The sequence below is a fragment of the Apostichopus japonicus genome, chromosome 14 (assembly GCF_037975245.1).
Source record: "Apostichopus japonicus isolate 1M-3 chromosome 14, ASM3797524v1, whole genome shotgun sequence".
Classification (NCBI taxonomy): Eukaryota; Metazoa; Echinodermata; class Holothuroidea; order Aspidochirotida; family Stichopodidae; genus Apostichopus; species Apostichopus japonicus.
In genome coordinates this window covers 14,661,578-14,688,226 of record NC_092574.1, presented here as the reverse complement: position 1 = coordinate 14,688,226, position 26,649 = coordinate 14,661,578, and the positions used below count along the sequence as shown (strand labels likewise).

The following is a 26,649-nucleotide window of genomic DNA, read 5'->3' as shown; positions in this document are numbered from 1 at the left end:
ATATAAAGGGTCATAATCAGTGGCGGAGCGTCCATACAGTCAGGGGCGGATGCCCCCCCCCCCTGGCGCCCTTTTCAGCTTTTTACCACTTTTTACTTATTCGCGATTATTGACTTTTTCATTGCACTCTCATCTACCTATTGACATTTGTCACATTTTGTAGACGATGACACCTACGGTATTTATTCTTCGTTTATCTGCAAATTAGCAAGGCCCGGAAAGGGTCATTTCCGGCGATCTAGGGAGTATCTTTACTCGAAAAAATTCTGTATGACCCCCCTGACCAATACCCCTAGCTCCGCCACTGGTCATAATCTGTGTAACAAGATGTATACAGAAATCTGACGCTGTTGGCTGAAATGTCTGTCAGATAAGATCATACCTTGAAACTGTTGCTGGTACTCCTTAGTCAGCTCAAAGGATCCAGGACAAGTTTAGGGCTTATATCAATAAGTTTTTTAAGCACGTTGCACAGCATGTATAAAAGCTCAAGAGCAGAGTTAAGATTTCACCTTTGGGGGTGTGAACCTTAGACAAGTTGTTTACTATTACAGTCAAACAGCACTTAAAGGGTGTGAAGACACTCGCAAAAAGAAACGTCTAATGCCGGTAATCTGACCTAGTTTCGAATGAGGTGTAACAGAAGTGTTACACACCACCTTCCATCCCAGAAAGTGCACACACAGCTTGCTACCTTCGGTAATTAGACACTAGCGTACCTCTACTCACGAAATATGAGATTGATCCAAGCTTACCTCCTTGAGATATCGTGTTTACAAGGTTTTCACTATTTGGCCCCTGGTGGCTCTAAATGACCTCTGACCTCCCCACAAAACAATAGGGTTCTTCTACTCATATAGACCAAATATTAGATTGGTCCAAGCTTCCCTTCTTGAGATATCGTGTTTACAAGTGCGAAGTCATACACACACACAGAACATTCTCCGCCTGAATGAATGCATAGGGATTATCACCGAAACCAGGAAGGAATGTGTGCGCAGTTTTGTAAACAAAACCCGTTTCCATATTCTGAAAATATGACCAGAAACCTAGTTTGAAACCTTTTCAAGAAACAGCCACCCAAACTGAGACAGACAAAAATTATCAACAATGCTTTCATTCAGTTTCATCATCAAAGGGTTGGAAAATGATTATGAAGAAATAGAAATGAACAAAGGAATATTAAATGTTGGGGTGGGGGGGGGGTGGGGGATAAGAGAGGGGTTTGGAGCTTTCCTTCAGTGGAGATTTTCTTCATTAAAGCGAGAAAATATGAAGCAAATAGGGTCAAATGAAAAAAACTGCGCCAAAGAGGAGGAAGGATTTGAATTATACAATTTTATTCATCTTTAGTAATATTTAACATCAGCTTGTCTCTGATTTAGTCATCTTTCCTTTAAATTTTAACCCTTCTGACATGAGAACTAGCCATCTAGCACGGATGGTAAAAACCTTGCAATTTTCTGAGAGCAACAGCACAGACAAGGGCTCCTGCCATAAAAAAAAAATATCCAAGGGTGAAATGAGTACTGGTGGTAGCAGAGATTTGCTGACTATTTTCTGATTATTAACCAACCCCATTTTAAAACTACTGAAAGTGTGAACAGGCAATTAATTATATTTGGTGTCAACTATCACCCATTCTGCTAGAACTGATATCAGCAGCCCCCATCTAGCTCCCCTGGTCGGGTTGGTGGCTTCATTCGTATACTTACCCTGTACCAGAACGTACAAAACCATTTTGGGGCGATACCGTACCGAAAGTAGCACCCATTTCACAAAAACATTTGCACAACAATTTTTTGGCAAAACAGAACTTCCGCAAGTTGACTTATCTTGTTACTTTAGAATATTTTAATACCCACCCATAAGTAGTAAAACTGAACACAATACAAACTTTAGCAGTACATTCTCTCATCTCTGATCCTGCTGTATCTTTCAGCATGTAACTGTATTAAGGTCACAGGTTTAGCAATAAATTGCCTTTTATGACAAGAAACATTTTGTAAAACGAGAAATATTACCCAAATGACTACTTCATCTCTTCAACATACCAGAATATAAAAAAAAATTCAAGTTGATAAAGAACTTAGACGTCTACTTAATTTTAATATTCTATATAATTTAACGTTAAACATGTTTGATATCCTAAATCATTTCGAGAGGTATTCGGCCAGGACTGTCATCGAGTAGTGGCGGGAACTTCGACCAAACTATGCCATTAATAGGCTTTGTTAAGTTCACTATGCATTTCATGTTAACCGATGCTAATAACACACCAACTTTGGAACATGAAAGTTTTAACTCGGCCATTTTCTCACCATCAAATGCAATATCTTTCCCTTGTTACACATCTTCAATGAAACTTATTTATACCCATTCACCAATCAAGAACTTAACAACTGCTTGTGAAAAGTTGCAAAACTATTCATTTATATTCCTTTTACAATAATATTTGTTAAATTTACAAATAAAGGAAGAAAAAGAAAGAAGAAATTCCTTCCTGCAACAAATCCTTTACTTACAGTGTCCTCTGCATCCTTCCAATCTAGCAGAGCACCATCAGCTATCTGGTCACATACGATGGAACGACTTCCAACGATTGGAAAAAATGGTAGGTGTTCACATTCAGAACTGCTTTTAACAATATGCTTGTTAGCTGCATTAGTATCATTAAAAGTCTATCAAAACTGTTTAATTCGATTACTTTCGAAACTTTTGTCACAGTTAAAACTAATTTGCATATAGAAATCTGGGTGGAAGATGCTACTGTGACCAAGTAATTCATTAAACTATAAAGTGTCTCCCACAGAACAGTGCACTACTCACAAGGCAAATAAAAGGTTTGCACTGGAAGTTCACAGGCTGTTACTTAAATTGTTATACACATTATAATAGCAAGTTTCTATGACAAGAAAACATTATATGCTATTATATGACTAATTCTTTGGAAAAACCTATATCACAAAATTTCATATTTTGATGGAACCTTAAAAAATAGTATAAACTTTTTTTTTCGCTTTGGGGGGGTCTCTCTTTGTCTAATACATCACAAATGTAACTTGTAAATGAAAAATGCTTCTTTAATAGGTTGTGCTCACTAAATCAATTACAAGCAAGTTATTATCATCTAATTAGGTGAGCCTGGGGATGATAGTCACAGTAACCTGGTGGTGTTTCCTTAAACAAAAAAACATTGGCTATCACAAGCAATGTCAGAACATCGATTAATCAAGTACAGAACAGAATGTATGTGGTACTTTTTGATGGAGTAAAAATATCAAGTCAACTTGAAGGACACTCTCAAAATTGTCAGTAAACATAAAAAATACCTTTCTTTGTTTTCCATTTTTTATTTGAGGGGGGGGGGGTACAGAATTGTTTTTGCTGTCTTAGACTATAAGGAGTATAATTATAATAACTTTATTGTGATAAATAAGAACAAAAAAATGTTTCATCTTATGAACCTTTTTGCATGGAAGTTAATATTATTAATGACCTGCTACCTGCTGGGAGGTGAGGGGAGGGGGGAAGGCTTGGAGAGAGAAATATGTTCTTCACTGAATCTTAATACTCTCTTCTATTTTCTTTCTCATAAAATGGATGCCAAGTGATGAATATAATTAACTGATAATTCCAATTACCCCATGAACAATTTGTCGTCCAGAAATAGCTTTATCGACAAATAAAATTTTCTAGAAAAAAAAATAAAGTTTGACGGATATAATATTATAAATTTTTAAAGGAGGAAACTATTATAGGCATTTTCATACCAAAAAGGCAAAGTATCATCACATGAATGCTAAGTATTGTCACATGAATGAAAAGTATTGTCACATGACTGCAAAGTAACGTCACTTGACTGCAAAGTAATGTCACATGACTACAAAGTTGCATAGCAAGCATCAACAGAAAATAAACCGCCACCCTTAAACTAATACTCCGAAGATAAGAAATTCTTGAAAAGAAAACTACTCTTAAAATTTTCTTTTCTTTTTCTTTTCCTCTTGACTGACATGGGTAAAGTACTTTAAATATTGATGTATCTCAACCTCTTTACTCCTTTTGGTCTTTGGTGGATGAAAATCAACTTTGTTGGCAAAGAAAACGGACACCTTCATTTCTTTAAGATACACCAAATACGGTATACAAATTAAAGCCTAAATGCAAACTTCAATATTCACCATTAGCAAGGGACATTGAACATTTGTTTCCACATATTCTTGTTAAATTTTGTCACCTTGGTAACCTCTCAAATTTAGGTCAATACAATAAAGGAAAGTCCTTCATTACATCAATTCCGAAGTGCCATCAACAAATGGTAGAACAGATTATGCTTAAACTATTTATTATATGACAGCAGAAGTTAAGACACTGGTTTAATATGCACGCTTACACCTAATAGCAGAATAAATCCTTACTCAAGCTTTCAATTGTCAACCAATGATAGCACCAAATCAAGGGAATATGTGAATGTCTGTTGTCACATTCATTTCAGAAATCAAAAACCATCTGCTTCACCTTAAAATTCATCAGCAAACACTCTCCCAATCACTACTTCACCCATTTTCTCATACCTTCACCCTTCTCCTTCTTCATCCCCCACCCCCCCCCCCTCCTCCTCCTCTCTTCACCCTCCCATTCCCACACCAATACAATGTACATGATAGATTTGAACCTTTCTCTGTTGAATAACTCAAGCAGGATTAATTGGCTAATTCACTTCATATAATCTTCTTTGAGGGTATGAATCAATGGCCAGGAATTGTCAAAAATTTTTCTTACTTTGTTTTGAGATGCATGAATGTTTCTTTGAAATCATGTGGAAATAAGTAAGAAACAGTCTGACCAAGATATGAGCAGAAATGAAGCGTATCTGGTTTACATCTTCCTTTTAAAGATGTTTCTGACATTACAGCAGTTCTAATCACTCCACCCCACCAATCCGACCCAATAGAAAAGGCAAGGAAGAAGCCTACTTTACCCTGCTCCCGCTGCCCCTCCCCCGAGACTCCAACAATCTTGTTAGGTCCCTTGCAGGCAATCTATTTACTACCTGTTGCAAACATGTAACTGTAAATGAAAATTAGCTTCACACATTTCTCATGTTAAACTCAATATTCCAAAATTAGACACAAGAACAAATCAGCTGACCTTGAAAGCAAAGTTTGTTTTGCTTCAAAAAAGGAAAAAGATACTTTGTTATGAAGAAGGGTTGCCAGTCTGGCATTTTAAGTGTCAAAATGACTAATATGGCATTTTTTCAAATGTCATTGGCCAGAGGAAGATGAAAGGTCCAGCCAGACAGCCTTTTGGCTGTTTTAAAATGGCGTACCAAATTTTGCAGAAATTCCTTCAAAGAACATTCAGTTCAACTGCTTCATGTTGCTCAGACCCACCTCAATGTTGCATTTAGGTCTAAGCGTCGGTAAAAACATTGGAATGCTTTTTAACAAGTTTCTCTCCCAAATGTTCAATTGTAATAAATTGCTAACCCACACAATTTAGACTCAATACAGGGTCACTTGTCATACAATAACAACAAATTTGGACGGTTGCATCGCTGAAAAGCTGGCAACCCTGTTATGAGGTATCATTAGGTATCATTAACTTGCACAAGTATATACCACAAGGTTTTAAATGAAGTTGAGGTTTGAACTTCCCTTAGTAACAGCTAATAATAGGGATTCCATCTTGATCGAGTCTTAAAAACCATGTCACCCTTTTACAGTATACCCTTCTTCCTTGCATTAAACTTTACTGACCATTCACTCAATTAAAAAAAAGTAACAATTCCATAATATGCAGTTTTAATCAACTACAAAATAGATAAAGATGTTGTGAAGGAAAATTTACTTTTTTTTCTTATTATTATTTACAAAATATCTATATATCCATAAGATATCTATGCCTTTTATTGTCATACATTTTTTTTTTAAATAACTTTTGACTTTATAGTCTGACTTTTCATGATGTACTCACTTGAAAATCCACATCCTCAAACAGAGACCTCTCCTAAGCTTCAGCTTGTGAGCTGCACATTTTAAATGCTATGTATTTCCAAAAGCAAGCTCTTCCTGTGAACACTGGCAGGAGCCTGCAGATCAGACAGGGTCCATAAAATTGCACTATCCATAGAAGAATAGTATGTTGTTTAGTACAATGCCGGTGTATCTATTACTACTGAATCTACTCCCCCCAGACAACCAGTTGGAACAATTGTTTTTCTATACTGTCTTTCATGTCCTGCTTCAAAGCACTTGTACTGACAGTATTTGCAGTATGAATAGCCTGTCTGTAAATGTTTTGAACCGTTCGTACTGTCAGTGCGAGTGCTACGAAGCATGACGTTAAAATGGACAGTAAAGAGTGATATTTAAAGCATTGAAGAAAAAATTGTCCCAACTGGTCACAAATTCTGAAAGAAATCATGAAGTTTCAATGTTGTGCAAAAATACCAAAATTGAACCAACCAATGATTCATTGTTGTATAAATTACGGCTGTGCAAGCCTCGAGTCAACGCTATTGGATGAAGGCCGTCACATGGTCTACATTTCAGTGTGTTCATAAGTGCATGTTATCAGAGTTATATTTACGAATAGTGCAATCTATCATCTCATATTTTCTTCTTCTTTGTACCGCTCTCCTTAGGCCGGCTAATTTCCTTGCCCCATGGTCAACAATTTTCCTACACCAGTGTAATTACATACTGCATATCCAAGTCAGATATTGATAAATTTTGGTTAATGATAAAGGAAAGTACTAAAAACTTAAAAAAGGCATGAGACTCATGAATTGTATTATTAAAATGACCATTATCTTAACTTAGTAACATATGAATGGTACCTTTCAGAGACCTCCAAGAAAAACATCGACAGCAATTTAGAAACGCAGCCATGACAACTGATACCGTTACACCTTCAGATTCAGATCTCCATCCACATCTGCTTCCGAGACAAAGTGAATCACCTCAAAACATACTCATAGGGGGAGGGGGGGGGTCTCGGAACGCTTCCAGTATGGCGCCCAACATGCTCCGCAATGCCTCACCCACTCGATATGATTGTTGTCCACCTATTGCAACATGTAAGCCATAATTCCTAGTGACGGTTCTGCCAGGTCCTGCTGTGAGCTACATCTGTCTAGCTCAAGATTTTGAGAGCTATCTGTTTCTCTCACAGCATCAGCTGGTCAACTGTTCCACTGCTTTATCAACGTCCCAACTGTGTGATGAAAGAGCTATCCTGGCCTCCGCCTGGGAACAAACAAGAACCAGAAGATGGAAGACCCCTATGAAAGCAGACACTCTTTATAAAGCTGCACTCTGTGTTGCATTATACTACTGACTTAATATGCTGGAGCCATACATGTCATATCCACACATAATCCTGGGGACTATCCATAAATCTAGGAGATCTACAGGGTTGAAATCAGACCTCTGCTTCTATTGACTGTGTACAATTGTTGAGTACAATATTGAAAAGTTTGTGACCTGCAATCTGATGAGATCTGTTTTTACTTTCATTGGATACTCTTGCAATGTTATGCCTACAGTAATTTTATTTGTTTCCTGGTTTCATTCTGAATATAGACTAGAATTACAAACCATGAAAACGAAGAACGTTTAGTGGTTCTGATGCCCAGACATATGCATAGTGTGGTAGGCCATACATGTTAATAGTCATGAAACTTGTGCACACCAAAAATGAAGAGGGATTATCTAGTGACTAATGCAGTAACATATATACAGGACTTAGGAAGGTACCAGGAATCAGTTGTCATGTTAAAAAAAAAGAAGATACATTTTGAGACATTTTCTTTCCATTGGGCACTGTTTGGTAGTGACAGAGTAGGGCTGAATACTGCAGTGTGGTCGAAAATTACTGAATCCTGTTTCACTAGTACGAATAAAATCATTTCAGTTGAGCTATACTGAGCCACAATCCAGGGCTACTGTCTTACCTCTTTGAATCCCATTTCAGTAAGTTGCTTAATTTTGTCATCTAGATCCGATAATTCGTCCACATTGGCTCCAGCATGCACTTTTGCCCAATGCTTTGCTGTTTGGTAAAATGTCTTGTAATCGGATTTGTACTGTAGCAAGAGAAAAGGAAACAATATAACAGGATAAAATACCGCCATTTTAACGAGGAGAAGATGGCAGTGTACAAAAACAATAACGAGGGCTACAGTAATTAGTAATTACGACAACTCAAATCAGCTTAGAAAACGGCTACATCAAATTGCTTAACAACGATAATAAAAAAAATTTGAAAAGGCAAACGGCTTCTGGTATACCCAGTGACCACCCATTTCTCAGCTTTGTTTCAAATTTATTTCATCAACCTGTGGGGGGGGGACCTTTCCAGATAGGAGAAAACTATAGATTGTTCCCAGGTGAACTGAAGACCCACCCCATCTTAGCTGTTAGCTGGACTAGATGCTAGGTTTCCTTGAAACAAACACAGGACGAGCACTGATCCATTCCAAGCGCATTTGATCCGAATACTTTAATTTCTAAGTTACCTGTTTGGCTACTACTGCATCCTGAGGGTCATCTGGTTCTGCTGAGTTCAACAGTACTTGAATGGAGAGTAGAACTGTTCTCAGTGTCATGGCTGCTGCCCACTGGTCCTTCAAAATGTCTAAACATATCGCACCTGTTGCCGAGCTTATATTTGGATGCCAGATCTTCGTAACAAATTTAACCTACACAAAAGCAAAAACATAGAAGCAAATCTTATCATTTCCAATGTACTATTTTCTACGATTTTCTTCTATCTTAAAATGAACCATAAAATACCAATTTGAATATTCTCAAAACTTGTAAAAAAGTGGAGGGAAAAACAAACAGACAAAAACTGCAAATGTTATAGACTGATGAAAGAAACAATGAGATTTACAAACATTAAACATGATCACAAATTACAAAGTAGACTCAACGCAAAACAAAAGAAATGTATAATCCTCTATTGACGAATTAAAATATTGATGAAAGCCTTTAATGAACAAACACACACAGATTACACACAAAAAAAGAAGACAAAGGAAAATGAATGAACAAAATGGCAATATTTACTGAGAACGTATGATATGATATCTACATATGTGCAACCCACGTAACATCCTCTGTCATATTTTCACACATTTTTTTTTTCTAAACTTTTGATAATGACTGACAATATTTCTTATCCTTTAGCCTTCACAAGTTCACAGTGGAAAAATATTCGAAATTCTACAGGCCAAGGTTTTTCACAATTATCTAATATTAATTAGCTAAAAAAGTGCAAACTTGTTTTTAAAAAAAATCTACTGGTTAAAGATCAAGTTCCCACTGGCATTTTCCTGAATTACAACACACATTAGTTACTGTACAGGCTTATGAGAGCAGTCCAATAGTATTTGCTGATAATAATGAGCATTAATACAGGGCTTATGTCAGGTTAAGATATCATGCCAGTTCTTTGACTGACGAAATTGTTAACAGACTTATCATGCATTTATGTTCTTAATGTCTACTGGCATGAAAATAATAGTACATTTTTTTGGGGGGGGGGGGGGGCGCTACCGATAGGTATCAGTTATTCTCTGTACATGGCACTTTCCGTTGATTTCTGTCCGTTGTGTGGAAAATCAACTTTCTTTAAACTTACATGTATACTATATTTTTCTCCAATTTTAGGATACCAAATTCAGGATGATGAAAAAAGCATGAGAAAGTCAATAAGGATGGTTAGACTGAGTTCATGTCAGGAAAGCTAAGCTGTAGTGTTTGCACGGGTTATCCGGGTACCCGGGTACCCGCCCGACGCGATACTACCCGGTTCCTAATTTATTACCCGAATCCTACGCAAAGTGTGGTTAAAAAAAAAAAAAAATTGGCAAACCTACGGTTAGGCAGATTTCCCATTGACTTAGTGTGGTGTTAGGCTACAATGTGGTTGAAGATCACAGCAATAATGAAGGTACCCGCACGACGCGATACTACCCGGTTCCTAATTTATTACCCGAATCCTGCGCAAAGTGTGATTGTTTAAAAAAAAATTGCAAACCGATGGTTAGGCAGATTTCCCATTGACTTAGTGTGTTGTTAGGCTACCATGTGGCCGAAGATAACAGCAATAATGAAAGCTTTCCATAGATATCTTATAACTGCGTCACAATTTCAGCTAATAAACAGATGGCTAGGCTAGATTACCCCCATTGACTTAGTGTGGTGTTAGGCAACCATGTGGTCGAACGTAACAGCAATAAAAAAAGTATTCCATGGATGTCTTATAACTGCGTCACAACTTCAGCAAATAAACAGATGGTTAGGCTTAGCTATATTTCTCATTGACTTAGTGTGGTGTTAGGCTACCAGGTGGAAGAAATTATTATTTTTTCATTCGTTTATTTCATAGAAGGAAAAACTTACAAGGAATAGTTACGAGATGTTTATGGATTATTGACGGGATAACTAAGAAATAGTAATCGCAAGTGGCTTTTTCTAATCATTTATTCCAAATGCGATCAAATTGCGCTGATCGCGCAATCTCGCGGTTAATGCGAACCCTGGGCCTGCATAATAGATAGTAGTAGTAGTAACAACTGTTTAAGAGCTAAATGGGATATTTATATGGTTTAATCCAATAGACGTGCACGAGCAAGCATAAGCAGCGGCGGCAGTACGATGTTAGTAGTAATACTAATTATAATTAAATAATTAATTTATTAACAAGTTAATGAAAGAAACAAAAGCAAAAAAAATTATTGACGAAGGTTTTATACCTTATCTTACACCTACGTATTTGAACATGAAAACATTGTCAGTAGAGAAAATAATGCATTTATTACAGCATCTTATATGTAATTCCTTGAAAATCGTGATACACGAGGGGAAACAAATTTTTCCGGGTACCCGGATACCCGACGGGTAACGGCCCTCGGTTACCCTGTTCCCGATTTTTGGACCCGTGTAAACACTACTAAGCTGCTTATAATTTACAGGAGGAAAGGGTGTTTGTAATTAGGGATTGCGTAAAAGAAGTACAAGGCGGTGTCGATCAGCCGGAAAGGGCAATGGGAGGCCTGCGTAATGAAGGATTAAGTATCTAATAAAGTACTCTGTACTCTGTTCATGGGAAAATATCACAAAAGACACACCCTAAAGGATGAAACTGAGCGAGACCAAATCGTTATGGCAGCTCACCTTTTCACCTTCACGCCATATATCGAAAACTACAACCAAATAAGGTGGCGCTGTTTAACTAAAATTAAACTTGTACTAACAGCCTCAGCTACAACCTAAGCTATCCCAATAATAATCTAGTCTCAGAGCTACATTCTATCCTGCTACAGTCAAATTCTATCTTCTCCATCCTCCTAAAACACTTCAATGTGCCTAATCAGTTCAGTAGGCCAGTCTGCTCCTCCCAAAAAAAAACGGTACTATGTCAATACATAACTAAGTAGGTAACTGTGACTTACTTGTGGCGGATTGAATGGGTAGGTCTCCGGTATAACTATATCCAGGGTGTAGCGACCGCCAGCGTACGGTGAACCAGGTGGACCCTGAATTTCTCCTTTTAATCTAGAAAAATCTTCTTCTTGAACAACTTTTATGGATATAATATCATCTTTATGCTGGAAAACAAAGATACAAACAACAACCAATAAACTGAAAATTCACATTCTCACAAAAAATACAAATAGGTATGTATAAATAAAAACAATCACAGCCAAAATGCTTTCATTTGTTATTACCGAAGAAGACATATCAAGATCTTATATTGCAAGTACAGTCTTTTAAAATCACAATTTCTCAAACCTATCATCTGCATATAAGTCTCTCCAAAACAAGTTATAAATGCAGCACTTTCAGAACAAGTTAGATCTAGTTGTAGTTCTCGGTTGTAAGGTAAATATACGCAGACTCTAGTTTTTCTTCAGGGTCTTAGCTCAAGCAGACTGTGTGTGATCTTCATATAAATTATGTGAAGGAATCACAGGGTAAAGCCAAAGAAATTCACATGAGTACTTAGAACTAGAAATAAGGCAAAATCTAATTAATATAAGCATAGTGGGAGCTATTCCCCCAATCTTTGCTTCAATAAGCATTGCACTGGTGCTTATTTACCCATTTTCGGTTCAATAATTGAGGCATTGATCATTTTTTGCCGAATCATATGTTACATCAAGTAATGCACAGTTGGTGTTTTTTTATTCCATTGTCACTGCAATAAGTGAGGCATCGGTGCTTTGAACCAATTGTCAGTTACATAGGGGGTGATTATTAATCTGATCATCAGTAAAATAAGTATATATACACTGGTGCTTACTTTCCTGATTGCTGGTTCAATAAGTATGCTCTGCTAACGTACAGTATTTACCTGATTGCGGTTTAAATATAGGGAGTGCTTATTTAGCCGAGCATGGTTGCGATAAATATGCCAGATGTAATGCTTATTTTGTCGACCTTTAGGGGGATAATGAACATGGTATCAGACCTGGATCCAGAAGGGTGGGGTGTACACACACTCAGCCTTTTCAACCTTCCAACCCCCCTTCCTCCTCTCAACACACACACACACACAAAATTAAACTAGTTATTAGCCTAACTTTGCAAGTAGACTTAAGTATAAAGCTAATATGTATCCTAATATGCCTCAGAATGTACCATCTCATATCTAATTTCTTTCTTTATATTTTCTTGGGAAGACCCCATAGCCTCTACACTGGAGGCAGCATCAAGAACCTTGTCATGTTCCTTCCAGGTAATTACAGAGTATTTGATAAAACATTTAAATTTCTTACGCAAGCACTCCATGCAATATTCACCCAAGGATCGGGTAAATAGCCACAATCTTTCCCAGCATACAACTTACAGGACTAGCATACAGTAGGTCGATCCTAGTGCTGAAAGTCGACTCTTTTTATTGTATTCAATTAGCATAGCTTTTCTCGTGATTACTCGGTTACAGTTATTACATCATCACTGTCATTTTACATTGCAGAAAAACAGTCAAAACAATTCTTTTCCATGGTGCACTGTTTTTATTTGTTCATGCGTGTCTTTATGTGTGGTGTCTAAATCATGTGAAAACATCTACCAAACAAATACTGTGAACAACTTTCAATGTATAACATTTTTTAAAATCGTTCAAAGTAAATCAAAAACTTTCTAATGAATCTACGAGGCTACTACAACTACTAGCAATAATAAAACCAAATGTGCAAACAATGAATAAATGTAACACCTTTTAGCGGTGTGATGATTGGTATTCATGAGTTTTCTGTAGTAGGACGTTCGACGTTCTAGGCTAGGCTCTATCCTAGGGTGAAGGCAGGCACATTGATATTAAACTACACCGCAATCGACACACTCAATCAGACATCCGATAAATGTGATACAGGCCAGTAATGAAGTAATTGAAACTTATTTACTTTAAAAATCGGAAAAGATTTATAACTTACGAATATGAGATTACCTGTATGGGCAATGATCAAACATTGCTAAGACTGAATGTTGCACTGCAGAACAAGCGTATTACTGACAAGTAAATGCATGAATCTGACCGGAGCAGGTGCTTGCCGATTTTTAACATAACACAGTGCAACTGCAAGAGTAGCATTGTGAGAACCTGTAGGTTTGCGATATTTGCTGACAAACTGCTTCAGTGCTGTTCTAAATAGGTAAGGCTATTATTCAAAAGCAGTTTATGGGTAGTGTAGTCGAGTAATCGCAATTTTGGTTTTGAGCGCGATTAATCGAACTTCCAAAGTGTAGTCTAGACTACTGGCAATTAATCGATTACGACTAGTATCAGCACTAGTCTATCCTATACCTAGGCTAGATCACAATCTTGGATGCTTGCTTGGACTTAGATAGGCCTACGTACATGTATCCTATTGCTTTTGTTAAGATTGGCCTAGCCTTGCCAAGACTGAAGTTAGCCCGAGCCTACAGTGTATGTATACCCTTGCAAGCCAGAACTTTACGGTGTCTCGGTCTGTTGGCTACAGGGGCACATAGGAGTATTAAACAACATAGCTAACGCTTGGTCTTACTAATGTACTAGTCTTTTCTTAGGCCAGTTGGAATGGTTGTCACTGTCAATGTCATTCCTGAACCGACCTTAGGCTTAGGCTATGCCTAAGCAGGCTAAGGCTGAAGATACACCTATCTATTAATTAAGGCTAAGTTAAACCTAGCCTAGGCTAACTATGTAGGAGTTTACTAGTGATACTGGTATGTTTAGCATTACAAGCAATAAGGGTAGGTTTAGTAAGCCTAGCAAGTTGCACAGGCCTTGCGTTAAGTTAACCTGAAAAACCTGAACTTGACCGTCAACTGGGAATACCAATCTCTAACTTAACCTTACTAACTAACCTCTTCACTTGTAACAATTTCTCTCAGCTCCCTTTGAATTCTTCCAGTAGAAATGTTTGCCATCTTGCTTGCTACAGACCATCACTATAAGAAACAACAAAGTTTTTCAGCTAGGGTCACCGAAGTTCTTTGAGTAACAAGCGTCACCACATTCCGCGATGAAATTAACGGTGACCAGTAAGGCTAGGCTACTGAATTTGTGACTTTCGAATGTAAACGTTAGATTTGCCTAACACTTATAATGATGAATTTAATGTAGGCTAGGCTAAGTTAGTACAAACTATATGGACATACGTTGCTGCAAAGGCTGCCCTGCATCTTGCAGTCGGCGCAGTGACATCCCTACGGAGGCCTCAAAATTAAAACTTGAAAAAGATTCCATTTCATGTTCACGACATGTTCTTGGTATTGTTTATCGTTTTAACATGACGGAATATAGTAAAATACTCAGATTACTAAATTTTTGCATAAATTAACAAATCAAATTAAATTAACTGGCGGATTGTATTAATTTTGACACTTAAAGGATTCCTTATGTACTCCTTATGTGCGTGGTATGTTGTTCAAATTAATGACAGAAAGTAGGGAATTTGCTATTTTTCGGTGAGTTACATTTGAAACAAATATATACGAGCAGTTTTCATTTCCGTTGCAATCCGAGGCGTCGAGAGCCATATCGCTTACCGGGTCATTTATATCCCCAAGCCCCATTTTTGCACTCTCCTTTAAATAATAATACATATTTTCCGGAGCCCCTCTAAATTCTCTGCATATACCTACCTATCAAAGGGGACGGTTACTTTGGAAAAGCTTATGTAAGCAGCAAATTGAAAGTAGGAAGTGTAGTTTAAATGTGTGTTGCCAAAGAAATGGGGATTGAAGCCCGTCTTAAAGTAATAATAATAATAATAATAATAATCAGCGGTAGTATTTTTACGATGCTAAAGCTACCACAAATGTGGGAGAAACCCGCAAGAGCTTATGGGTTACAACTTACACATCGGGTGGCTTCCAATTAAACATTTTAACTCAAATTTGGAATCTAAGTGATACATCTGGAACAGGCAGCATACTGATTTAATTAATGTAAATATTTCTAGTATCATCCGCTGAGAGCATTTTCACATACAATCAATTCCCAAAATTTACTATGCAGGCCCCCATCATGGACATCTTTACCAACTTCATCAAACAAAAAACTATGTAGCCTACACATTCTAAAGCACTTTCATAATTTTGACAGAATATGTACGGCTTGTAACTGTTGAATACAAAAAAATCGGATCAAGCTAAGTACATTTTCAAAGAACCAATGATGCGATGGAAACTAAAAACATTTCAAACAGAGAAAATGTGTAAAAGTAGGAGGGCCTGACGTTTCGATCCTAGCAGGATCTTCTTCAGAGGCTGAATGACAAGTTACAGTAACAGAAGGGACAAATACACACACAGAATACAGACAGGTTAATGAACTAGGTGAACACAAAAGAGATAGATGTAAGAGGATTAGTAGACAAGGGATGGAGAGAAGAAAGAAACCAACAGGTGGAAGGGGAGAGGTTGGAGCTAAACAGAGAAGATAACAGTTGCATGCAAAGTTCTTGGTGATGAGCTCGAGCTATGATGGGTGGGGAGGGGAGCTTGCAGTCTGATGTGTTTGAATGGTGGCGCTATGATGAAATTGAATGAACGTTGAATGTCTGTCTACTTTTTGGTGCAGAGTCAACGAACACGAACTTTGTCGAAAATGTCGGCTGCAAACGCTATCAGACGGCTTCCCCAGCACTTGAAAGAGCTGAGAATTCATTTATGCCAACGTTCTCCGTCAAGTCAAGGAACCAGGTTTGCTGATATGACACTGTTTATTGACTTGGTCAACAATTAAATGTGCTATTCTAATTGCAACGTTAACTTAAACTTAAGCTCTGCGATATATACTGTTCAATTAATCACGCTAGACCCAATTTCACGAGAGAAAAAACAGCATATAGGGCCTGCAGTAGGTCTAAGCATTATATGCTTAGGCAAGCCTGGGTCTACGTTAATAATATGGTGCATCAATCATTTTAATAGTGTTTTGATCGTGCCACACAAATGGTGTTGGAAATTATCATTGGTATTTGTATTCTTTCTAGCCTAGACACACACTTGTCAGGCCTCATGGATTGCCTAACCTCGGCCTAATTTTTTCTGTTAATGTTAAGATAAATTTATCCAAAGCATCTTGATTAAACTTGTCTTCGAACTCTATAGGACGTTTTCAATGTAACGTCAAAGTTATCATGATTTGCTCAGAGAATGAACAACAAGAAACAGGTGTGAAGTCATACATATAGCACTGCATGTATTGTTGTGTTGTCAGTGTGCAACTATGACATCCCATTTTGTTTGCTCAAATTTCAGCTATGGTTAATAACAGACAATTTCAATAATCATTGTCTGGAGAATGGTAAAATTTGCATACAAACAGGTATTCCTCAGTCCAAATAACAAATCTGTGTCACTTTGAGCAGACATCTTTGGAGGATTGCTATAAGGAAGTCATCAGTTTAATCTAGGCTATATGTTTGTCCCATGAACTTAATGTACTTTACTGGTTCCTTTTGAAAATAAAATTTCATCTTTGCCACTGCTGGTGCGAGTTTTTGAACTAACATGACAGACTATACAGCTTTACTTTAAAAGTTAGTTGCAAATTCAGACAAAGTTGAACTATAGTCCGGTGGTAAAGTGTTTAATACTTACTCTACAAAGCATCTCAGACTAAAGTTAAGCTGCGGTGTACAAAAATAACATTAATGGATATATCCTTATGTGTTATGCGATCTTTCTTTCTCATGTTGTGCTTTGGTCAATTTAGGCTAATGTGAACGTAAAATTGAGTTCTGAAAATTTATGATTGTTTTGCTTTTCCTTTCAGAGACTGGGTTGAAAAACATTATGTGGACATGAAGAAATCAAATCCAAAGTTTCCTTTTCTCATACGAGAATGCAGTAACATTAATCCTGTTGTCTATGCAAGATATGGTAAGCATTACCTATATCAAGCTAGTCTTTCTGATTCCTTCTTAAATAAAAATGTTTGGACTTAATGACTAAGTGACATTTTCACACTCATGTTTTCTACTGTACAAGGTGAATAATAACTCAAACCTGGGTAGAACTTGACTCAATATTTTCACAAAGCTGATAAAGTATTTAGCAGTCCATTTCATGAGATTAGAGGAAACAAGTTTGGAATCATGTTAGGGTGCAGGAACTTGCATCTAGGTTAATTGTCTTTGTTTCCTAATGCTGTTTCTACATGGCCGAATTCTCTTACTCCTTATTTTTCCAAACAAACTTCAAAAAGAGGTCAGATATAATGGTAAACTTTAAATGTAACAGCACAATGCAATTTACTTTGATCATCTGATAAAAATTGTCCAGTGTTGAAAGCACAGTACACTTTACTAACGAAAGTTGTGCACCAATAAAGGAATATATTCTCATTTGACTGTTAAGGATTATGCCCAAATTAAATGACAGATATTTGAAAGATCAACAAGCTTGGTCATCAAATTTCACAATCTTTGTGTTTTGCATTCTTGTTTTTAATGGCATCACCTTTTATTTTTCTCAACAGAATTTGGACGTGAATTAAGTGCACCTCTCTCCAACATGAGCAGCCAACAAGTTGATCAGGCAATACAAGATTTATCGAACAAACCACTGTAAAGACCATCAGACACTAATAAACTTAAATTGGATGTTTGTTTGTTGGTTTGTTTATGAACATAACTGTTGTCTGCAAGAATTGATTTCAGTTGGTTCAAAAGAAGCCAAACATGCATTTATGATTAGCTTCAGCTGTTCCTATTTCTCCAAAGACAACACTAGTCCTGATGACATTTCAAGCCATGCTGCACATGTTTGGACATCAATGGCAATTGCGAAAGCTATGTGTCATGTATTGCACTGCTTCTTAACACATATCTAATGCAGTCCCAGTTGAATATAAAAAGGAAAATGCTGTGAATGCTGAGAAGAAATGTCAATAATCAAATTTAATGTTTTCTTCAATATTTCTAGGTCATCAGTTTTTTCCCCAAAAATTGAAATATGTGTCACTCGACATCAAAATTGTAGGGTTTTTCCGCCATCTCAAAACAAACATATAATCCCCCCCCCCCCCCTCACCTATATGAGACTTTCAATTATCTCAATATGAATGCCTAACACACCCTTTGGTCGGTGGAAATAATTTGTCATGATTTCCAGGGAGGGGGGAGTTATTAAAGCGTTTATAATATTCTCAAATTTCGGTCAAATACTGTCACCGTTAGTGCACTTCATAACCTCTCCTATTGTGTTTTTTTTTTCTTCTTTAAGCCTACTTGATCTGATTTTGTATGAAAGAAGTAGAAAGACCTTCAGTATCTACCAATCATTCTATGGAGGTAGAGGAAGGTAAACTTTACCTTCAGGTGTCATTCATAGACTCATAACTGCTACAAGTTGTACTTCGTAATAGCCTTCTATCAGGATATGAAAACCGTGGGGTTGGTTAACTATATGACAGATCCAGTGGGTCATCTCCAGAGGTGCAGCAAATGATTGTAACAAGTCACTTTAATTTTGAGGTCAAGTCATTACCACTAATTTTCCTGACTCAAGTCAAGTTCATGACTCAAGTCAATCTAAGAGCTCTGCGAAAAATTTTGACACGTCTGTTTTGAGTCTTCTCACATTAGAGATTGGGTGACACAGGTCAGGACTTGGTCCATCACTGGGTGAACTAATGAAGGTTACTGACTAGACGTTTTGTTAAAGTTCTGCTGGGATCTGGCCTACGACAAGGAAAAAATCATTCATTTCACCTCATGTGGTCCTTGTATTAGGTCACACTAATCTCTCTTGTAGATCATATAAAAACTGTCTTCTAAATCCTGAAGTATGGTAAAAACTGTGGTCACATAGGTCTTTACACTAATGAAATACTTCCATTTAGTATCTACCATGAGTACTGCAATTAAGTAGCCTAAATGAGCATGAAATTATTGTTGAAATTAATTAACTCAGGCATTCATGAGTTCATGTTATTGAGAAACAGGAATAGTTGATGCTAAGATAACAAAACAGATGTCATCTATTTGAACTTGTATAATAAAAAGAAAGCATACTTGCATCATCTACCTGTATTTTTTTGTCTTCCTTTTCATTCTGTCCCTGTGAACATCAGCCTTCCTTCCAGCTCCTCACCCCCTGCTGATTACTTCTGTTTGATGTTAATAATAATCGATTAGAATCATAAAGCACCTTTTGACTGGTTCTTCATAATGGATCAATACCATTTGGTATCATTATCTTATTGAAATAGGCAATTTTTTTCAGTACTTAAATTCCATTTTAGATTATGAATTGTTTTGTAATTTCTCATACGTCATGAATGTTCGTATGGTAAAATATCTGGATGATTAAAATATTAAAAACTCCCTCACTGATTTACCCACAATTGAAGCAGAAACAAGACCCTGGAAAGCTTGTCTAATAGCTTAACATTTTAGCATTATTCCGTACATTTGATAGAGCTTCTGACCAACCACAAAAAGCTGCTTAAATGAAATGTTTGTCTACTTCGATAAAAGATTCGTCACAAAATGAAGAATTTGCATCAGAAGATTTTATTACATTTCGCTCTTTCATTTCGCTTCACTCTTAACCAGAAAAGTGTTCTGCATAAATAACTTATCAGTGGTGGGCCTCTTTTTTTCTTCTTCAGTTCACATATAAACTAAATGCTCCATTACAAAGAATGCATACGAATAATGTTCAGGCAATATTTGCATCACAAAGAGAAAATATATTATGTTTAAGATCATCACTGATCATAGCTGTTATGTGTTTGCAATAAAAATTATCAACAGTATTAACATTGAAATGAAACTTGATTGTAAAATTTCCTAATTCAATTAATTGCTTTATTTAATAAAACAGAGATGGACTCTGGTCTACAGTATGATATAATACAACAATATGACAACTTTTGTAGTAAAATTATTTGACATTTAGGTCCTTACAGAAAGTTGCATTTACGACTACAGCTTGCATTTATTTTGCTATAATCTGGTGGTCCCCTATCTCCCTTCACCGGCATCTTAAAGATCATTAGTATTTGCCCCAAAATTTTAGCTGGAAGATTTCAAAACGAAAGTACATTCCTACAGGCTCTGTTCCTCCATAGTATTCTCAGCCATCGAAGATTATTAACTCGACAACTAAATTACTTGATGTGGATAACTGCTTTTAGAAGGCCAGTAACATGTTTGTTGACATTTTAGAATGGGTGACCATTATCTGACTTACTAGCATATTTTGGGCCAATACTTCTTTAAAAGTAGAGATAAATCAAGATCACTTTGAATTGGATAGCGTCATCATGATTGATCTCCAGTGCAAGGCAAATAATCCAACCGAGCAGGACTAGTATTGTTGGTGAGGCCTACCTTAAAAGGACTACCTCTCCCTTTAACTACTTTTATAATCTCTGGACATAATATCAGTGTCTATAGCTCAGTTGGTAATTAAGGCACATCTACATATATAGCAGGATGCCAGGATTTGAATCCTGGTTGAGGCTGGAAATTTCTTTCAATGTGCTAGGACGTCAGACTCATTGCGGTTTCAAATATACAAACACATACTTGTTCCATATATGGTCTGCCACTAGAATATTCTCCTAAAGGGTCATCAACATTGTCACAAGATATTTTGCTTACCACAAAAAAATTTCATCCTGCCCGTTTTGACTCTCCAAATTTTCCCAGGCTGTGAGGACTTTAGGGAATAATGTGTAAGGAGAAATACTGTCAAGAAAGGTTTAAACTTAATCTGAAGTTGGAACATGTGTGACCATTATTTGACTCTCTAGCATATTTTTTGGGGACTGCACTGATGACCTTTAAGAATAGGAATGGTTTGTAATATCTGCCTTCAGTATCTTTCATTCGAGATTATGAACTAACAACTTCAACAGCAGATGCTACATCAAAGTTGCCATCTAAAACCTTTAGTGACTCTGGGTCTAACATGGACACTGTTACTAGGGCATCGGCAGCTTCGTTCTCTGTGGCTGTGACATCTGACGTAACTAAGTTCTGGGCTTGGTGTCTACCATTCTGGACCAGATTGGTATCGCTAAGCTGTATCGGGGAGGAATATACCTCCCCAGGAACTATGCAGAGCTGTGCTTCGTCGTCTTGTAACCTCTGCTGGTCATGTTTCTCCTCCTTCAAGGTGTCTATAGAAACTGGTGAATCTTCCACTGGAATAGATTGTTTGTCATCCGGATGAGGGAATGAAGAGGAGTTTGTGGACGGTGGCAAGAGGGCACGGCCATCTGTTTCCATGACAACATGCTCCTCTGAAGAGACCATAACGTTTGATAAGGGATGCCTTTGCGCGACTGCTTCTTCGGTGTTACACCGTGCAGTAGTTGTGATGGTTACCGGTAGAACTCTGTCACTATCGCCATCAATCATATGCAAGTACCTTGCTTCTTCGTTGTCAGTCTCAAATTTATGTAGTTGTCGGGGAATCAACTCATCACCGAGCCTTTCTTCATCGCACCTAGCAATCTGCGTTTCTTTTCTCTTCCTCTTTATTCTTATCACGTTATGATAACCTTGAGATTGGACTTCTTCGTAAGCTGCCGTTTCGATTTTCTGAGAATCTAACGGAGCAATGGCATCTATCTCGCCATCTTCAAAATCATCCTCTTCCTCGCTACTGCTTTCCTCATCTGAATCAGAGCTGCTCTCCGAAGAGCTCTCCTCCGACCTTGCTCCTGCCGAGGAGTGAAGTTTCAGTTTCTTCCAAGTCAAGTACAAGGGATCGTTGCTTTGAAACCCTCGTGCATATTGTTTCTCGAAGAGTGCCACCTGTATGGCTGGCATGGCATCTTCCAAAGCTTTCAGAATGACTGTCTTTGAAACTAGGGGATTAGAAATACACATGTGTGAAACACTGTTGGATCCCAATTCTTTCTGTACTGGACCTACAAACTCCCTATTTTGAGGGAAAATGCCAGTTTTTCTAAACCCATCAAAAAAATGACTTAACCTTAGAGAATCTTCCCAAGTGTTTTTGAAGATTGCAGGAAAATGTTTTACCCTAATTCTTTTGTGCATTTTTGCAATCTTAAAGTCTTCAACATTTCTCAACCAATCTATCTTCAGTGGATTGAAGAGTCCACCGTCGATCGGCTGTCTGACTAAATGAGGAGGTAGACACAAAAACTCAATCTCATTATCCAGAGCACTTGCTTTGGTAGATTTATTTACAAATGATGAATGACCGTCGAAAAGCATCAGGATCGGTCGTTCATTTGGAGCATGTTCAGTAAAATGACATAAAAGCCACAGCTGGAATAGATGTGAGTCTATTTGACCCGAAGAATGCTGCATATGGTAAGTGCATGGGACAGCCTCCCGCCAATTGTGGTTGCTACTCTTCTGAAGCAAATGAGATGGAGGTATAACGGCTCCCGCCGCTGAAATTGCACATAACGTTGGAACGTTCTTCCTACTCCTTTTAGAGCTCTCGTTCTCTCCTTGAAGAAGACCAGAGGATGGATTAGTCGCCCACTCGATGTCAGGATCCAATGGAAGGATCAATTCCCCAAAATTCCAGATCAGATGCGGTTTGTCGCCAATACCTAATCGACTGACAGTCTCCTGGTATTCCTTGAACCACTTGTCCAATTTCTTTCTAGATGTAGGAGTACAGGGACTGGTAGAGTTACGATAACTTTCTCTGACTTCTGGGTGTCTCTTCAGGAAGCTTGCATACCACCCACGACCTGGCAAATTGTCTATGAACGGGTTCGGCCGTTTGTTGGCATCTAATATCTGCTTGACAGTTTCACAGATTTGTACACGTGTTGGACCATGACCAATGTTATTCATGCTAAGAATCCACTCTGCCAGCCTACTTTCTTCAGCTTTTGTAAGGACTGGATCGGGACCAGGTGTGTCCCTTGATACTCTACCCGATACCCTGTCCGAAAGGGTCGTGAGGGGTACATGGAAAGTTCGACTGGCTTGACGAATGGACATCTCCTTCTTGCGAACAACTGCAAGAGCTGCTTCCATGTTTGCTACATCCCACATCTTCCTTTTAATCTTTGTACTTTTCACAAGGGAAAAGAAAAAGAGGAAAGAAAAATACAATTTGATTGAAGTCACTTTATTACTGATGGGTGCCTCAAACATTTCTCAAAGTTTTCAGTGTCATGGGAAATCCTATATAGTTACCTTAAAACCGATTGTTGTGACTGAAATGACACATAACACTTTCCATTTAGACTCTGGTGATCAGTTTTCCTCCAAACAAGAATATATGTAAAATGACATTAATACAGTTTGGCAATAGTCCTTCACTAGTGAAACACTCTAACATGGTTAGAAGCAAAGGCCAAATGTGCTGAATACACAACCCAGCTATGCACACTTTTGTGGTATAATATGTTAAATGAGGGCTCCTCTGGAAAGCAGTGCTTCTGCACTGAGCAGGACTACCCTCTTTAAAGATGACAATAATTAAAAAAAATGATAATAAATGTAAAATGTTTCCACTGTGACATATCCCGTTACAAAAGCTATGTCTAACTCTAAGTTTGGCAACCTTACTACATCTAGACTTTAGTAACTAAGTTATGGCTAGGCCTGTCCTAATTAAAAGGATTGTCTGGTGGCCCAAAGAAGTTAGCTTAAAAAATAGTAAATAATTTTCCAAACATGTTGTCAAAGTATGAGAACGCTAATGTTGCGTTTGACAGAGAAACGATTTTTTAATCGTTATGGATAGACATTTCAAATATGATTTGAACAGTACAATACGTGACGTCAGCTCTGCCATAGCAGATTGCGTCATAACCCACCCTCCGCACAGTACCTATAGGGTAATCACAACAAAAACAGCGTTTGTATACAGATAAATTTCTTCCTTAATTTCCGGTGAAATTTCTTTAAAATTAGATATGTTTTCAAAAACTCCTTAAGCCGCCATGTACTTGATCGGTGGTTCCGTGGTCTTTGTGTAACACAAGGTAAATTTTAACAGCAGACTCTGAGTTGTTCAGGCTATACATCGCGCTATCCAGCTCCAACGCGAAAAATGTTCGCATGTAGGCTATACTCAAACGTTGACAATCGGACAGTTCTGCGAAGCCTAAGCTTCTCAGTGCTACATTCTGCTCTGACAACGATTCGATCAATTTCTTCACTAATTTCCGGTGAAATTTCTTATAAATTAGATATGATTTAAAAAACTCCTTAAGCCGCCATATATGTAGTAGATCGGTGGTTTCGTGGTCTTTGTGAAACACAGGATAAGTTTTAACAGCAGGCTCTTCGTTGTTTACACATCGCGGTATCCAGCTCCAGCGCGAAGAATGTTCGCGTGTATAGCCTACTCTAACGTTTACAATCGGACAGTTCTGCGATGACATCGATTCCGCCAAGTTTCATCTTCCGGTTTAACGAATACTTTACAAGTTTCCTTTTACTGTTAATTTGATCCGTGAATTTTATTTCAGCGATTTCGAAGAACAGTTAATGAACTGTGGTTTGAGTGTGAGTGTACTATGTGTAACGCTATACAAGTACACCAACTGAGCATCGTAGTATATACGTTCGCGAATATGTACGTTATATATATGAGGCAATCCAATGTGCTTACACGTGAGTTTATTTGCTGCGGAATTGGGAGTGCTAACTTCAAGTCGCCTGTTTTGCCTATCTGCAACCACTACGTCAATCACCATATTGAAGCGTTCGAACAAACGGTACTTTTGGTGAGAAACTGGTGAATTTGAAAACCAGATTTCTACAAGAAGAAAACGTCGAATTGGGACAATTTTTACATGGTTAGAAAGAGAAAAATAATAACTACAAAGACAATGTATCAAAATCTTCCACCAGACAATTCCTTTAAGTTTGATTCAGTGACAAGATTTTACTTCAGTTTTCTAGTACCTATTGACTATTTTGTGAAACTTTCAGGGTATCTCACCTCTTCTTTCGATTCATTGTTCAGTCTGTGACAAACTGCTCCAAGCAAACGGAAGTAATTTGGTCTATTAGTCTTAGAACAGCGACATATTGTAATTCGGCAGTACACAATGTATGTTGTGATCGATATTCCGTGGTTATGTATCGATAACTGAAGCAACACAATCAGACAGCGCTAAAATGGAGACATGCAGACACATAGAGCATGCGCATGCAGACCGTAATACGAAAATAAAGTCCTACGGTAGCTTATGGAGACCGTATTTGTAGATCTAAGCTCTGTGTTCTAAAGAGGTTACGTCGACCTACCAAACTGTGAATTAGCAATGTCATTATTCATCATTGTACGTCTTATTGTAGCAAATGGTCGTTATATACGGTCAAGTCAGAGAAACACCAACTCAATCTTCTATGTTGTATATTTTACATGTGGAGAGACAAACACGGCAATGGTTCATATTTTTCTTTCTAATTTTGTCCATACTAGTAATTGTTGTTTGCAACAACGTATAAATGCTATAAACCGTCATGTGGAATTTAGTATTCGAAAACGCTTTGCTTTTACTTTCTTCAAGCATATTGTTTTTAAACAAATTTACTTTTCGATACTAAAGCCCAATATTAAAGCCACTCATTAGTCTCATTTCAAACGACGAAGAAAAATTGCCAAATTATTCTTCACGTGCATGTGATTAACACGAATATGAAGCGTTCGGAGCGCCGAAATTTTTAAAGTCTAGGGAATTTGTTGACTTGACTCGGTTCCATTCAGGCGCGTAGCCAAGGGGGGGGGGGCGAAGGGGGCAGCCGCCCCCCTCCCCCCTTGAGCATATTTTGAAAAAAAAATAATGTTTCTATGTTATCGCTAGTAATTGTAAAAGAGAAAAAGCTAAGATGCAACTTATTAGGCCTGGGAAGTGCCATTTCCAGCGATCTGGGAGGCATTTCCAGTCAAAATTTTCTTGTACGCTTCGCGCCAATCATGGTGGCGCTACGCTTAGATAGTTTGCCTACATTTCGCCCCTCCCTTGGCAAATTCCTGGCTACGCGCCTGGTTCCATTTAGCTACTGCCTTGCTGTAATCACTGACTTGGTGACAACACAATAAGCTGCTTCAATCACGAAAAGGGTGGTTACCGAAATAAGCAGAAATCATAAAAGAATATTATCTTCTCTTTCTTTTTAAATTTTTATTAAGGAATGTCAGACATACGCTTTCGCAATGT

General features: G+C 37.7%; 3 protein-coding genes across 3 annotated transcripts; 1 reads left to right on the top strand and 2 right to left on the bottom strand.

The window, feature by feature from the left end:
- Window positions 1–1,323: 1,323 nt before the first annotated feature.
- LOC139980124 (ubiquitin-conjugating enzyme E2 K-like) lies at window positions 1,324–14,666 on the bottom strand. Its single transcript, XM_071991514.1, has 5 exons — window positions 14,373–14,666; window positions 11,471–11,626; window positions 8,528–8,710; window positions 7,964–8,095; window positions 1,324–7,256 (listed from the first exon to the last, which is right to left on the bottom strand). Exons 1-5 carry the CDS (start codon window positions 14,433–14,435, stop codon window positions 7,185–7,187), a joined length of 606 nt encoding a protein of 201 aa, XP_071847615.1. The 5' UTR covers window positions 14,436–14,666; the 3' UTR covers window positions 1,324–7,184.
- Window positions 14,667–16,053: 1,387 nt separating this feature from the next.
- Window positions 16,054–19,533, top strand: LOC139980123 (NADH dehydrogenase [ubiquinone] 1 alpha subcomplex subunit 2-like). Its single transcript, XM_071991513.1, has 3 exons — window positions 16,054–16,214; window positions 17,293–17,399; window positions 17,998–19,533. The coding sequence occupies exons 1-3, from the start codon at window positions 16,069–16,071 to the stop codon at window positions 18,087–18,089; spliced, it is 345 nt and encodes a 114-aa protein (XP_071847614.1). The 5' UTR covers window positions 16,054–16,068; the 3' UTR covers window positions 18,090–19,533.
- Window positions 19,534–20,016: 483 nt separating this feature from the next.
- LOC139980122 (uncharacterized) lies at window positions 20,017–25,583 on the bottom strand. Its single transcript, XM_071991511.1, has 2 exons — window positions 25,425–25,583; window positions 20,017–23,540 (listed from the first exon to the last, which is right to left on the bottom strand). Exons 1-2 carry the CDS (start codon window positions 25,439–25,441, stop codon window positions 21,365–21,367), a joined length of 2,193 nt encoding a protein of 730 aa, XP_071847612.1. The 5' UTR covers window positions 25,442–25,583; the 3' UTR covers window positions 20,017–21,364.
- Between the last annotated feature and the right edge of the window lie 1,066 nt (window positions 25,584–26,649).